Genomic DNA, 15,658 nt, shown 5'->3' on the forward strand with positions numbered 1-15,658 from the left:
AGGAAGGAAGGAAGAAACAAGGAAGGCAGGTAGAGAAGTCAAAGAAGCAAAAGGTGAAGGGGAAGAAAAAATACCCTCCTCTCTAGCCTTGATCCCAAAATCAAACCCTATGTTTACTCTCCTTCAGAGAGTAAACATAGCCAGGCTCCTCAGCCAAGTTTATATGTGTCCCTATGCTTACTCTTACTTTGGATAAATGAAATTATTTTTGTACCCACACAAAAGGAGTCCCAAGGAGGGTTGCTGTAGATGATTTAAAAACATTATAATTGGTGATATGGGGGGAGAGGGAGTGAATGGGTTTATTAAAGACTTGAAAGGTTACTCTTGTTCCAATATCCCTTAAATATTCGCAAAAGCCCAGACTCTTTTTACCTTTGCATTTTCCAGATCTTTCAAACTCTTTTTTCTTTATGAATAATTAATGAGTAATAAATTGTTGGAAGTGGTAGAACATTCTGAGATAATCTCAATTTAGTTACTTTACTAATGAGAGGAAAGACAGAGACCTGGATGGAGGGGGTGATGATTTACTCAGGTTAAATACCTTGGCTTTATTTTTTTTTTCTTACTGTCTTGCCCTTTCCCTGTCAAGTTCTATTAATTCTTACTCCTATATGATCTCTTGAATCTGAAGTTTCCTTCATTCTTTCCCTGGGGGCTTGATATCCAATGAAGATTGAGAGAGACTGTTGGGAATAGCTCTCCAAGCCCAAGAAAAAAATACCGAGTTCATGGAAAAGCCAGCACTAGAATTTGGCTTTGAAATTCTAGAGGAAGGAGTAGCAATGGGGATTGGTAAATATACATATGTAATTAAGTAACTTTGCAGATGCCTTAAAAACACCACCATGAAGATTCAACATTTTGTGTACTGGAGGCTTACAGTTATGTTTAACAAACTAGAAAAACAAATCCCCAGAAAAAATGCAGCAAAAGGTTAAGAGTGTTTGATTCCTGTGGGTTTATTGGTGATTTTTAATCCTCTTTTATTTACTTTAAATTTAAATAAGATCACATTTAATAAAAATGAACAATTGTATTTAAAATATTATCTTGCATACCTCATCTCTTCCAATACAACTAATGATACTGGAATTTTAATAGACAGGGAAACTGGAAGATAAAAAGCTAGGGCTTGTAATGTCTTATTTCCACCCAATTCATGTTAGATCTCAGCAGCAAAGAGAAGAATTCATTATTTATTATTGTCCTGTCCTTCAGGGTGTCTTTCCTTTCCTTCATCATTGGAGCTTTCTTTATTCATCATTCCTCTATTCCCTCCTTTTAAAAACTTGTTTTCTTTCCACTGCCCCTTTTTCCTGCCGTTTCTCATTTCTCCTCTTCTTCACCCATCCTCTCTTTTTGTTTTTCTTATCTTTTTTTACTTCAAATATTTAATAATAAAAATTCTAATTATTCTCTTTAAATAAAAATATTTAACAGTAAACAATATTAAACCACATGCTTCATGTTAATAACAGATAATATCATATTGAAAAAAATACAGTTTAATATAGGAAACATTAACCATCAAATTCCTAGAGGATTTTGACCAGAGGCCTTTTTTCTTAGCCCGAGCAATTCTTACTAGAAATGTCACTGAAGGCAAGGTAAACAAAAGCAAACATGAAGTATTGGGACCTAATCAAGATAAAAAGCTTCTGAACAGTGAAGGAATCTTAAAGGCAGCCTACAGAATGGGAGAAGATATTTGCAGGTGACATACATGATAAAGGGCTGGTGTCCAAAATCTATAAAAAACATATTAAACTCAAAAAACATACACAAAATGACCCAGCTAAGAAATGGGCAGAAGACATGAACATACATTTTTCCAAAGAAGACATCCAGATGGCTAACAGACACATGAAAAGATGCTCAACATCACTCATCAACAGAGAAATGCAAATCAAAACCGTGATGAGATATCACCTCACATCTGTCAGAATGGCTAAAATTAACAACTCAAGAAACAACAGCTATTGATGAGGATGTGAAGAGAGCAGAACCCTCTTGCACCATTGGTGGGAATGCAAACTGGTGCAGCCGCTCTGGAGAATAGTATGGAAGTTACTCAAAACATTAAAAATAGAACAACCCTATGACCAGGAATTGCACTGTTAGATATTTGCCCAAATTATATAAAAGTACAGATCTGAAGGGTCACATGCACTCCAAAGTTTAGAGCAGCATTATTAACAATAGCCAAACTATGGAGAGAGCCCAAATGTCCATCGACTGATGAATGCATAAAGATGATATAAATATACATGTATATTCTCTAGCTGACTTATTTCACTTAGCATGATACACTCTAGCTCCATACACATTGTTGCAAATAGCAAGATATCACTATTGGTTGAGTAATATTCCACTATATATAATATATAATATTATATATTATATTATTTATTAAAATACATATTATATATGTATTACATATATATGTTATAATACTATATATGGATATATCCTCTTTATTCATCAGTCGATGGACATTTGAACTCTCTCCATCATTTAGCTATTATTGGCAATGCTGCTGTAAACATCGGGGTGCATGTGACCCTTCAAATCTGTATTTTTGTATCTTTTGGGCAAATAGTGCAATTGTTGTGTCATAAGGTAGTTCTATTTTTAACTTTTTGACTAACTTCCATATTGTTTTCCAGAGTGATTGTGCCAGTGCATTCCCACCAATGGTGCAAGAGGGTTTCCCTTTCTCCACACCCTCACCAATATCTGTAGTTTCCTGTGTTGTTAATTTTAGCCATTCTGACAGGTGTGTGGTGCTATCTCATCGTGGTTTTGATTTGTATTTCCCTGATAATGAGTGATGATGAGTGATGTTGAGCATCTTTTCATGTGTCTGTTAGCCATCTGGATGTCTTCTTTGGAAAAATGTATGTTCATGTCTTCTGCCCATTTTTAACTGTATTATTTATTTTGTGGGGTTTTGAATTTGATATGTTATTTATAAGATATTGTCTACTGACCCTTTATCAGACGTCATTTACAAATATCTTCTTCCATTCTGTAGTCTGCCTTTTAGTTTTATTGTTTCCTTTCTTATGTTTTTTTATCTCTCATTTCTTATCCCTCTTCATTTGTTCATTCTTTCCTTCTTTTACTCCCATCTATTTTTATGTATCTTACTTTCTGTCTCTTATTTTTCTTTTTTTTCTTCCATTCTTTTTATCTCTCTTCTTTCTTCTTTTTTTTTTCTCTTTTTTCCTTCCCTTCCCTTTCTTTTCACCTTTATTCAACTTTTCTTTCTTCCTTTGTTTTCCCCTTCTTTTTTGACTTTCCTTCTTTCCCATTACCTCCCCTTTTTATTCATGTTTCTTTCTTTCTCTTTTATTTATGTCTTTTCTTTCCCCTTCTTCCTGTTTTCTTCTTTATCATTTTTCTTTCAATCTGTATGTATCTTTTATTTCTCTATGTTTTCCTCTTTGTTTTTCCTTCATTTTTAGTCTTCACATCTTATTTTCCTTTTATTTTACAATTACATTTTCACAAAACATGATTAATATGTTTTCTTCCACTTACTGGTCTAGATATAAGGATGTGAAGATGAATTAGGCAGCTCATAGTTATTGTGAAATGGAAATGATGATACCATTGTCCCAAGAGCTATGGTAATACACAGCAAGCTATAACAAATTCTGTCTGACTTGTAGAGTAAAGCTTTCCTAGAGAATCAGGCCTTCAAACTGAGCATTTAAGTATGAGTAAACTGTCACCCAGCAAAGAAAGGGGATGGGTGGTGAAGGGAGCATTATTATAGGCAGCAGGAAGCTTATGATAGTGACTTGGTAGAAGCATCTGCCTGAGAAAGGTTACATAAATTGGTTTTATTCAGTGACGTTCAACTCAAGGCAGTATGCTAAAAAGTGTTTGGAAATGTTTGGAGGTGCTTTTAGTTCTCACAATGACAGGGGATATGTAGGGGGTCATATTATTATTTAGAAAATGGGAGTCAGAGATGCTAAAACTTTATGCAATTATGTAGGACAGTCTTAAACAATAAAGAATAATCCCATGCAAAATGTTACTATCAGCCCTGTGAAAGAATACTGAGAAGTAAGGCTTAAGTGATGTAAAGTAGGAAGCTATTGCAAGAGGTGATAAGAGGCTACCAATGGGTGGAAGCAACATGGAAAGAAGGGTTACAGTTAAGGGACATTTGACAGAGAAAATACAGAACTTTTCTGAGGGGCTGAGTAAGAATAAAAGACACCCAAGGTTTCTAGCTTATATATTATATGTTTTGTGGCACCATTAACCAAATGAGCAAATACAGAAACAAGGGCAGAGTAATAAGGTTTGCAGAGATAGTACTCATTTTAAGGCATGTTGAGCTTTACGTTCCTCATGAAATACAGGTGGTGTGGATTTCACAGTAGGTAGTTATGGGTAGAAATGTAAAGTTTGGGGAGCAAATTTGAATGGTCTCATAGTTCATGTCCATAAGCATGTAAAGTGATAGGAAAGAAAAAGCAGAAATCAACATTTAAGAGCCAAGAAGGAGAAGAGAAGTCAAAGTAAGGAACCAGCAAATAAGTGGTCAAAGAGTTAGGAGGAGGCTCAGATTCCAAGGACAGAGGAGTACTGAAAAAGTGGCTTGGATAACAATGTTCATATGAAAAAAATTTAGATGATGTACCAGTCCAAAGTCACATGACTTTCTAGAATGTCTTCTATTTGTTTCATTCCTTTCAGTGATCATCAGACTTTCTTCTCCACACCAACCTCTGATCTATGACTTTGGGCAGCATATATGTTTATATATGCATTCATCTGCACATACATTTATTTACTCAAGCGTATTTATCACACATTGAAAATGTGTTAACACTAGGGAATAAAGGTGAAAAGACAATGATTCTTATTCTCAGGAAAGATCCACAATAAACACATCAAAACCTACATAAAACAATAAAATAAATTTAGATTGGGATATATGTCATGAATGAAATAAAATACAGTGATGTGATAAAATGATAGGAGCATCATTACTTTAGACAGGATGATCAGGAAGACATCTTTGAGAATGTGATATTTAAGCTAACGCCTAAATAATGAGGAGAAAAGAGCTATATAAAGTTTTCTGAGCAGAATATTTCAAACAGAGGGATAAGCACGTGAAAATGTCCTAAACTGGGAAGAAGCATGGATTTTCAAGGGTCAGAAAGGTCAGTACCATTGGACTGTAGTAAGCTAGGAAAGTGATTGACATTATATCAGGCTGGCAAGATTCATATTATGTAGGGTCTTATAGACTATACTTAGGAGGTTGGATTGCATTCTTAGTATAAAGGAAGCATTTAAAGTATTGGAGCAATGTGTTCTGAATAATATTCGTTAAAGAGAGCCTCGAATCCTATGTGAGGAATGGTTGAAGAAGGAAGGGGAAGAAGCAGAGAAGAAATTTGGAATACTACTGAGGTTTTCCATGTGATAGATGATGGTGGTTTTGACTAGGGGAGTGAGGGTGAAAATGGAAGGGTAATTTTTGAGGAATAGCTGATAAGATTTACTGATGGAATAGATGTGGGACGGTAGGGTACAGAGAAGAGTTGGGGGGTAGTTGTGGAAATAAAAGAGTAGATTCTTTCAAGAAGTATGTAAATGAGTGAAAAACTCTTTCGTAAAGAGAGGAGCACTTAGTCCTTAACCATGTGATTTAGATATAAAATGAGTTAAAAATAGAGAGGCCAAGAATGTAGAGGTCATTGTGGGCCAGAATAGTCATGGAGAGATTTCTAGAAGAAATGAAACATGAGTTGGGTCTTGGAAAATGAGTGAGCTCTCTTAGGTATTTTGGGGAGGGGTGGGTGAGTACATTCTAGGGAGGGAGTAACAACATGAGCGAAAATTCCAAGATAGAAATGAGATATGTGATAAGGGATGTCAGGGACAGCTTTAGTTGGATCACTAGTTGCATTTGGGACTGGATCATAGTCTGGAGCCACCTCATAGAGGCCTTTGAAAACCAGGAAAAAAGAATTTGTAGTGATGGGATAGGTAGTGGACAGCAAGGGAAGGAATGATGAAAAAAAATGTTCTAAGAAAGTCATTTTCTCCTGATTAACATTCTATAAGCCTTAATGTTCTTGACATAGAAAGACTGGAGCTTGATATCAGTTCCAGGCAGCTCTACAACTCTCACATTTAAGCCTGGTATCCAAACCTTTTATTATAAAAACCTAGGTAAGGCCAATCTAAAGCCCTCTGATATAAGCATCCCTATAGCCAAGTTTATTGTTTGTTTGTTTGTTTTTTGTTTTGGGGGGTTCTATTTAAGCCCATCTTTATTTATTTGGTACTTGGTAGAAAATAGAGACACTGGTCAATTAATTGTTTGGAATAATAATTATTACAATTTTATTTTCTTATTTATAACTTTACTTATTAAAATTTACTATGCATTATGCTAAGCAATGTGTAAACATTATTATGTTTAATTCTAAAACAGCCCAGTGAAATAAGTAAAATGACTCCCATTGTACCTCTGAAACATACAGAGGCTTAACTTACTTCAAATTATATAGCTAATAAATGTCAGATAGGGTGACCAACTATCCCACTTTGCTCAGAACTGACGATTTTTCACAGAGTATGGGACTTTCAGTGCTAAAACTGGGAAAGCCCTGGGTTAACAGAGAAAAGTTGTCCATCCTGGAGGCAGAGTTTAGTTTTAAACCTAAACAATGGTAGTTTTGCAAGCAGAGCTTCTTAACCTCCGTTCTCATTGCTCTCGATACACTTATAATAATCTGTGGGGTGCCTAGATGGCTCAGGTTCTTGGGTTCAAGCCCATGTCAGGCTCTGAGCCAGGAACCTGTTTTGGATTCTGTGTCTCCCTTTCACTCTTTCTGCCCCTCCCCTGCTTGTTCTCTCTCTGTCTCCCCTCTCTCTATCAAAAATAAATAAACTTTAAAAATAATAATAATAATATTTTATCCAATGCATAGAAGAACCTTATTTGAAACTACACACTCTCTGCAGTATCCCTAGAGAGAGGCAGGGAATCCCCCAGGCGCTATGCAGGGATATTCAGATTCAGGTTTTGCTCTCTGTTCTTTCTTTAGGGATATTTGAGATTTACTGCCAGGCAGGCAGCCATAGAGAATCAGGGATGAAGGCAATCTATAATGTCTCCCAGTGTCCTGGCCACCAACCTGACTATCATCATCGATACCAGGCTGCAAGAATCTACTACATCATGGCAGAAGAGGTGGAGTGGGACTATTGCCCTGACAGGAGCTGGGAACTGGAATGGCACAACCAGTCTGAGAAGGACAGGTAAGACTTCAGAAAATAAGATATCACACTTTCAGAGACTCTGCATCATTTTACCAATAAGGAGGATACTGAAATTCTGAGAAGAGGACTTATCTAAGGTCACGTAATAAGATACCAGGAAATCTGGAAATGGTGGTGGAATGCAGATAAGCTGGAACTCAGCACTTCTTCTATGTTGCAATGCTGTAGGTCCGAAGTAAAAGATCTTATCCACACGTTCATGCTCTTAATCTTTGCCTCTTTTCTTCTGGTAGCTAGTAGCACCTATACCAGAAGTTAAATTTTGTAGAGGTATCACTCAAAAGACTAGACACCCCAAGCTTACCCATCACTTGACAAAATGCCATTAAGCTACAGGCTAAGCTTTATAGCAGAAAAAGCTCAACATAGAGTGCCTTACGTGAGTTATAATTTTATTTCCTGCTCACATATTAGTATAAATATGGACATACCAGAACCAGTAGTTAAACTAATCACTCGTAATACATTCTTTCATCTCTGTAACTAAGATGCCGATTTTTGTTGTAGAGATTCCAAGCTATCACAAAAGGAGAAAGCTGTCCAAGGCAAGCATCACTGTCTATAAGACAATGACCTAAAAGTTCTAGACATCACTTTCTCTCATAATCCATTATCATGAACTTATTAATGTGGCCATACCTAGCTGCAAGAAAGTCTGGGACTTGGAGGTGGTAGATGGTTGGACAAAATGAATGAAGGGGAGGGTGATGTACAAGCTTCCAGTTAAGGAATAAGTAAGTTATGGAATAAAAAGCACAGCATGTGAAATATTGTCAATGATTTTGTAATAAAGATGTATTGGGACAGACAGTAACTACACTTGTGGTAAACATAGCACAAATATATACATTTATCAAATCACTAAGTTGTACACATGAAGCTAATGTAACATGGTGTGTCAACTATAGTAAAAATAAATAAATAAAGCCTGGAAAATATAATCTATGGTTAGGTGGCCATGTGCTCAGCTCAATCTAGGTGATTCTATCATTACAAGGAAGCAGAGGAGAACAGAAACTGAAATACAGTTTATTAATTTCCACTACAATTTTGGTGCTCTCGCAACAATTTAGCAATTCTTGCCTTTTATGTTGGTTGTTGATTGTTGACATTTCCTTGCTAAGTTGTTCTGAAACCTAGAAAAAGTGAATTTTCTTCCCTGGGCCTTAGTTTACTCACCTTTAAAGTGACGTGATACAGTTAAAAGAAATTGACTAGAAAGAGATAAGGAGGAAGCGGCAAACTTGAATCCAAGTGCATGATCCCTTGATACCTTCTGGCTGACAGTATAAATGAAGATAAGTTCTGTCACCTCTGGACCACTGATTACACCTCTATCTATCTCATTATCTTATTGTAAATGTCAAATGATAAAATGAATAATAAGGTATTTGTAAACCAGAAAGCATCCCTTAAGGAGGAATCTGTAAAATGCCATTTCCTCCTTACCTCTTCCAATTCCTTACTCTCCAGCAGCAGCAGCAGCAGCAGCAAAAGTTAGTACTCTCCTTGCACCTTGTACCTCGTCCTTTTGTCAAACTGATTCCATCTGAGAAATCACTAAGACTGGAGTTAAGCCCAGGGCTTCTGATTCTTATTCCAGTGTTCTGGCCATATTAATTGTACTAAAAATTCCTATCTGGATTATGGTAAACAAGGAACCATTAATATATACTTAAATCTGCTATCTTTACTGCAGTTATACGACCAATGTGGTGGGAAATCTGACATTAGAAGGATTCTATTTGTGATATGACGTTGGGTCTGACTTAGCTTTCTCATAAGTGAAATTAAGGAGTTGAAGGCCAGGTGATGATACCATTCTTTGGATTCCACTAGTTATGGTCACATTTTCCTGAGCAACCAGGATGGACTCCTGGGTTCCAGATACAAGAAAGCTGTATTCAGAGAATACACGGATGGTACATTCAAGATCCCTCGGCAAAGGACTGGACCAGAGGAACACTTGGGAATATTAGGTGAGTTCTTCCTTGTGTTAGAAGTTTATGCTGATCCTAAGGATGCCATGCCATATAAGGACGTTTTTTTTCTTTCAATTAGTTTTTCCCTATTATATAATGGAACAATAGTCATATATTTTTTTTTATTTTTTTATTTTTTTTAATTTTTTTTTGTTTTTTTAGTCATATATTTTTTTAATCAACCATAAAAATAAGCAATCAAAGGGAGGATTTATTAATTTTGCTGTAACATGAACCATATTTTTCCAGCAATCTCTCTAGGGATGTTTGATTGTGATAGATTTTTTAAATATACTAATGATAGGGGAACTTAGTAACATGAAAGAATAGGAAAAGCACTGTACAGGGAATCAGTATTACCCTTGAACCCAGTTTAATTATTCATACAATTTATTCACTTTTTATGGGCCAATGAGTTTCCTCATTCTTGTCCTCACAGAGAAGAAACCCATTGGCCCTTACAGAGACCCCAACATTTTTTTACTCTGTGCTAAACTCCTTACTGACAATTATTTCACAGAGCCCTGATTACCTAGATCCTTGGGATATTATAGATAATGGATAGATAGATAGATAGATAGATAGATAGACAGATAGATTAGATACATACATACATACATACATACCTACATACATACATTTGGGGTGGTAAAATAAGGATAATTGGAGCCACAATTTTCTTGTTGAAGTATCCTCATCCTGTAAGTAGCAGTATCAGTTAAAGGGCTTCTGGATTTAAAAAAATGGAACTGGTCATGATTTTCAGTCTAATGACTGAAAACCTTAATTCTAGAGAGCTCCTCTGTGTGTCCTTTCTTTAATTCCTTTAGTACCCTTGTTCCAACACTCCACTAATGAGACTTTTCCTTCTTTTGCATATTTTAGGTCCACTTCTCAGAGGAGAGGTTGGTGATATTCTAACTGTGGTGTTCAAGAATAATGCCAGCCGCCCCTACTCTGTGCATGCTCATGGAGTGGTAGAATCTAGCACTGGTTGGCCACTGGCTGCTGATCCTGGTGAGTTGAAACACTTAGCTGAAGGGATAAAAGATGTGTAGCACCTCTGCTTTAGCCCTCTGACTTGTTTCTTTTTTTTTTTATTTCTCTTTGAGAACTTAAAATATAATATTAACCAGGATAAAGTCACAGCCTGAGTTTGTCTCTATGAAACACTCATTTTCAATTTCAGAATAGGGTACTTAGTTTCACCAAAGAAATGTCTAATATTGATCACACATGGAGCCTTATACTGGCCTTAACCCTGGATACATATTGAGTTTCTCACTCTCTCTAGATCTGAAGTTAACCTTGGCTATAATGTGAGCTTCTAAACATGACTAGAGAGCGACATGTGCCATACCAAAAATTGATCATTAATCTCAGTCATAGATAAGGTTCTTGTCATCTTATTACAGGCTAAGTTATAATCCCATTCATATACTAAGTTTCTAATATTAAAATGTAGGGTGATCATAATCTTGACCACATTATCTTCCATCCATTTATTCATTGAGTAAATCTTTCAGGCAGCCTAGTTGGTGCAGAAACAATTTTAGAAGTTATGGATGCAGTAGGAAATAATACTTGCTCCTACCTTTACAAAACAGGCAATTATTATAGACAGACAAATAAACTGGTAATTATAATTCTATGTTTTATGTGTTAATAAGAGTTCTAAAAGTGTGCTGGAGAGGTACAGAAAAGGCTACCTAGGGAGGGGCGCTAAGATGGCAGGGTAGAAGGAGGACTAAAATCTCCTCTCATCCCTTGAAAAAGAAAAGCTAGATAATTATCATATTATTCTGAACACACAAGTGATCAATCTGAGGATGAACATAACAAACTACACAAATAAGGGAGAAAAGAGGCCACATTGAAGAAGGTAGGAAGTGTGAAGACACAGTTTGGGGGAGCAACAGATTGCAGTTGCTTCAGAGGGCAGCAAGCCCTGGTTTCAGGGAAAGGAACACAAGAGTGGAGCACATAGGATAACACACAAGAACATTTCCCAAGGCCACTGGTTAGGAAAATTAGAGAGGCTGGTTTTTGTGAGTTCTTGTAACCAGCAGTGCTTGAAGACTGGAGTTTTAAAGGTCATTAGACACCTAAGTCGTGCATGGGGGGAGACTGTTCACTCTTCTTGGAGTGCATCTGTGAGAGGTGGTGTTCACAGAGATGCCTCTCTGGGTACAAAAGAGCTTGCAGGTGTCATATACTTCCTCCACTCCTCAGTATATGAGCAGAGCCTATATACTGGCTGCCTAGCCTGCTTGCTCCAAGTTCCATGCCCCTGTGCTCTGGTGAAACTGATCTTCTTGGATTAAACTACACCAGTACCAGCATGGTAAGACCCTCCTAAAACCAGCAAGGGCCCTGGCATACAACACATTCCTAAAGTTTGGAACTTTAAGGGTCAGCAGCCTTGGTTGGAATAGAGCCTAGAGGGCACTGAGCTACTACTGTAGAGAAGGAAGGAAAACAACTCAGACACGGATAGCATTAAAATGGCCATCTGAAAAATACCTGAGATGCACAGGGGGGAGATTATTCACTATTCTGGGAGTACTTCCCTGAGAATATCAAGCCTGAAGACCACTCTTCATGGACAAAGGAGATGGCCAGCACCATTTGCCCCCCCACCCTTCAGTGTAAGCACAGAATCACCTTCAGTAAACAGCACAGTGCTGACAGTGCCTGCCTAACCTACTTACACCAAATCCCACAACCTGCGCTCTGCCAGAACTGCCTTTCTCAGTCAAGTTTGCCTCAATCTGGGACCTTTCCCCAGAAGACCAGCAGAAAACACCATGCACACTATGTTTCTGGACCAGAGGGTTCTACAACATTTCAGTTCTGGTGGAAGTAACATCAGTTCTCATTTAACAAGCAGACCAGTACACACCTAGTTAAAACTCAGCACACTCTGGCCAAGGTCCAAACCCTGCCCAATTCAGGGAAGGAGAGCTTCTGCGGAGGATTGGCCTGAAGGATAGAACAGCCAAAACACAGCAGCAGTGTGCACGCAGCACACACCAAGGACACTCTCTAAAGTTCCAGGATCTGGACAGTATATGGCCTCTTCTTCATAAAGCCATTACTCTCAGTAATAGAAAACATAGCAGGCTTATCTAACACAGAGAAGAAGACAGCAACTTAGACAAAATACCAAGATGGGGTAATTCATCCCAAATGAAACAAAAAGATAAGGTCACAGCCAGAAATCTAATTGAGACAGATGTAAATAATATGCCTAATGGAAAATTTAAAGCATCAATTATACGGATAATTCTGGACTTGGTAAAAGAATGGAAGGCTTCAGGGACGCTGTTAAAGCAGAGATATAAGAGTTACAAATCTGTCAGAAATTGAAAGCACAATAACAGATTCAAAACAGACTAAGAGTAATGAACACAAGGATGGAAAATGCAGAGAAATGAATACATATAGAAGCTAATAATGAAGCTGAACAAAAGAAAGAATTACATAACACAAGAATAGACTTCGTGAACTCAGTGACAACATCAGACATAATAACATTTGTATCATAGGAGTCCCAGAAGAAGAGTGAGAAAAGAGGGCAGAATTTTTATTTGAGCAAATAATAGAAGAAAACTTTCTGAATCTGAAGGAGGAAACAAACATCCAAATCCAGGAAGCACAGAGAACTCCATCAAAATCAACAAAAGCAGGAAAACACCAAAATACATTGTAATTAAATTTGTAAAATATTAGCTATACAAAAAAAATCTTAAAAGGACCAAGACAAAATAAGTCCCTAACTTACAAGAGAAGACCCTAAGGTTAGCTGCATATAACTCAAAAGAAATTTGGCAAGATAAAAGGGCATGATATATTCAAAGTGATGAGTGGGAAAAATATGCAGCCAAGAATAGTCTATATAGTGACACTGTCATTTAGGATAGAAGGAGAGATAAAAAGTTTCCCGGACAAACAAAAACTAAAGGAGTTCTTGACCACGAAATCAGCCATGGAAGAAATATTAGAGGACTCTTTGAATGAGAAGGAAAGATCAAAAGTGACAAAGAAATAAGGATCAGAGAAAATCCCCAGAAACAATGACAAAACAAGTAGAAAAAAACCAAAAACTAAAGGAGTTTTTGACCACTAAACCAGCCATGCAAGAAATATTAAAGGGGACTCTTTGAATGGGAAGGAAAGATCAAAAGTGACAAAGAAATAAGGATCAGAGAAAATCCCCAGAAACAATGACAAAACAAGTAGAAAAATGGCAATAAAAACAAACCTATCAATAATTACTCTGAATGTGGCACCTGGGTGGCTCAATTGGTTGAGTATCCAACTTTTGATTTCAGCTCAGGTCCTTATCTCATGGTTCATGAGATCAAGGCCCACACCAGGCTCCATGCTCATGGTGAGGAGGCTTCTCAGAAGTGTGACCAATTTCTGTATATTGATTTTATATATTGTTACATTGTTTAAATACTGTTATCAGCTCTAACAGTTTTTTGGTGGAGTCTTTCAGGTTTTCCATGTCGAATATCATGTCATCTGTGAAGAGTGAAAGTTTGACTTCTTCTTTGACAATTTGGGTGTTTTTTATTTCGTTTGTTATCTTATTGCTGATGCTAGGACTTCCAACACTATGTTGCACAACAGTGGTGGGAGTGGATATCCCTGTTGTGTTCCTGAAAAACTGAGAGATTTCCCCATTAAGGATGATATTAGCTGTGGGCCTTTCATGTATGGCTTTTATGATGTTAATGAATGTTCCTTCTATCATGACTTTCATGAGGGTTTTTATCAGGAAAGGATGCTGTATTTTGTCAAATGCTTTTCCTGCATCTGTTGAAAGAATCATATGGTTTTTATCCTCTCTTTTATAATGTGGTGTATCACATTGATTGATTTGTGGATATTGAACCAGCCTTGCAGCCCAGGAATGAATCCCACTTGATCACGGTGAATAATTTTTTTTTTAATGTACTGTTGAATTTTGTAGTATCTTGTTGAGAAATTTTATATCCATGTTCATCAGGGATATTGACGTGTAATTATTTTTAGTGGGGTCTTTGGCTTGGAAATCAAGGAAATGCTGGCTTCATAGAATGAGCCTGGAAGATTTCCTTCCATTTTTTTGGAATAGTTTAGGAAGTATTGGTATTAATTCTGCCTTAAATGTCTGGTGGAATTCCCCTGGGAAGCCGTCAGTCCCAGCTTTCTTATTTTTCAGGAGATTTTTGATAACCAATTCAATTTATTTGATGGATATGGGTCTCCTCAAATTTTATATTTCTTCCTATTTGGGTTTTGAAAGTGTGTGAGTGTCTAGGAATTTGTCCATTTCCCCCCCCCCCCGATTGTCCAGGTTGTTGGCAAGTGATTTTTCAGTGTTCCATATATATTTTTTTGTATTTCTGTGCTGTTGGTTGTGATCTCTCCTGTTTTATTTGTGATTTTATCTATTTTGGTCCTGTCTCTTTTCTTTTGAGAAGTCTAGCTATGTGTTTATTAATTTTGTTTATTCTTTCAAAAAACCAGATCTTGATCTGTTCTGTTTTTTTTAATCTATGTTATTTATTTCTGCTGTAGTCTTTATTATTTCTCTTCTCCTAGCTTTGGGATTTATTTGATGCTGCCTTTTTAACTCCTTTAGGTGTAAGGTAAGTTGTGTATTTTGGACATTTCTTTCTTCTTGAGATAGGCCTGGATTGCACTGTATTTTCCTCTTAGGACTGTGTTTGCTGCATCCTAAAGGGTTGGACTGTTGTGTTTTCATTTTCATTTGCTTCCATATATTTTTTAATTTCTTCTTTAATTTCCTGGTTGACCTGGTTTTGACCTGGTTTTGTTCATTCTTTAATGGGATGTTCTTTAACCTCAGTGTATTTGAGGACTTTCCACATATTTTCTTGTGGTTGATTTCAAGTTTCATAGTGATCTGAAAATATGTGTGGGATGATCTCAGTCTTTTTAATACTTGTAAATGGCTGTTTTATGACCCAGTATATGATCTATTTTGGTGAATGTTCCATGTGCACTTGAGAAGAATGTGTATTCTGCTGCTTGAGGATGAAAAGTTCTCAACATATCTTTTAAGTCCATCTGGTCCAATGTGTCATTCAGAGTCATTGTTTCCTTATTGATTTTCTACCTAGATGTAAGTGGAGTATTAAAGATATTAAATATAAAATTATTAAATTAAAATTATGATTTTATTTTATATACATTTTTGTGTTTGTGATTAATTGATTTCTATATTTGGGTGTTTCACATTGGGGGCATAAATATTTATAATTGTTAGCTCTTCTTGATAGATAGATCCCTTACTTATGATATAATGTCCTTCTACATCTCTTGTTACAGTC

General features: G+C 36.6%; 1 protein-coding gene across 6 annotated transcripts in view; it reads left to right on the top strand.

Moving 5' to 3' along the window:
- HEPH (hephaestin) overlaps positions 1-15,658 on the top strand; it is a 90,030-nt gene that overhangs the window by 44,259 nt on the left and 30,113 nt on the right. For all 6 annotated transcript variants that reach the window (XM_058713007.1, XM_058713002.1, XM_058713003.1 and 3 more), the window contains 3 exons: positions 7,095-7,308; positions 9,169-9,308; positions 10,197-10,328. In XM_058713007.1, coding sequence (XP_058568990.1) covers positions 7,095-7,308; positions 9,169-9,308; positions 10,197-10,328 — 486 coding nt within the window. The remainder of the gene's footprint in view (positions 1-7,094; positions 7,309-9,168; positions 9,309-10,196; positions 10,329-15,658) is intronic.

The sequence above is a fragment of the Neofelis nebulosa genome, chromosome X (genome assembly GCF_028018385.1).
Source record: "Neofelis nebulosa isolate mNeoNeb1 chromosome X, mNeoNeb1.pri, whole genome shotgun sequence".
Classification (NCBI taxonomy): domain Eukaryota; kingdom Metazoa; phylum Chordata; class Mammalia; order Carnivora; family Felidae; genus Neofelis; species Neofelis nebulosa.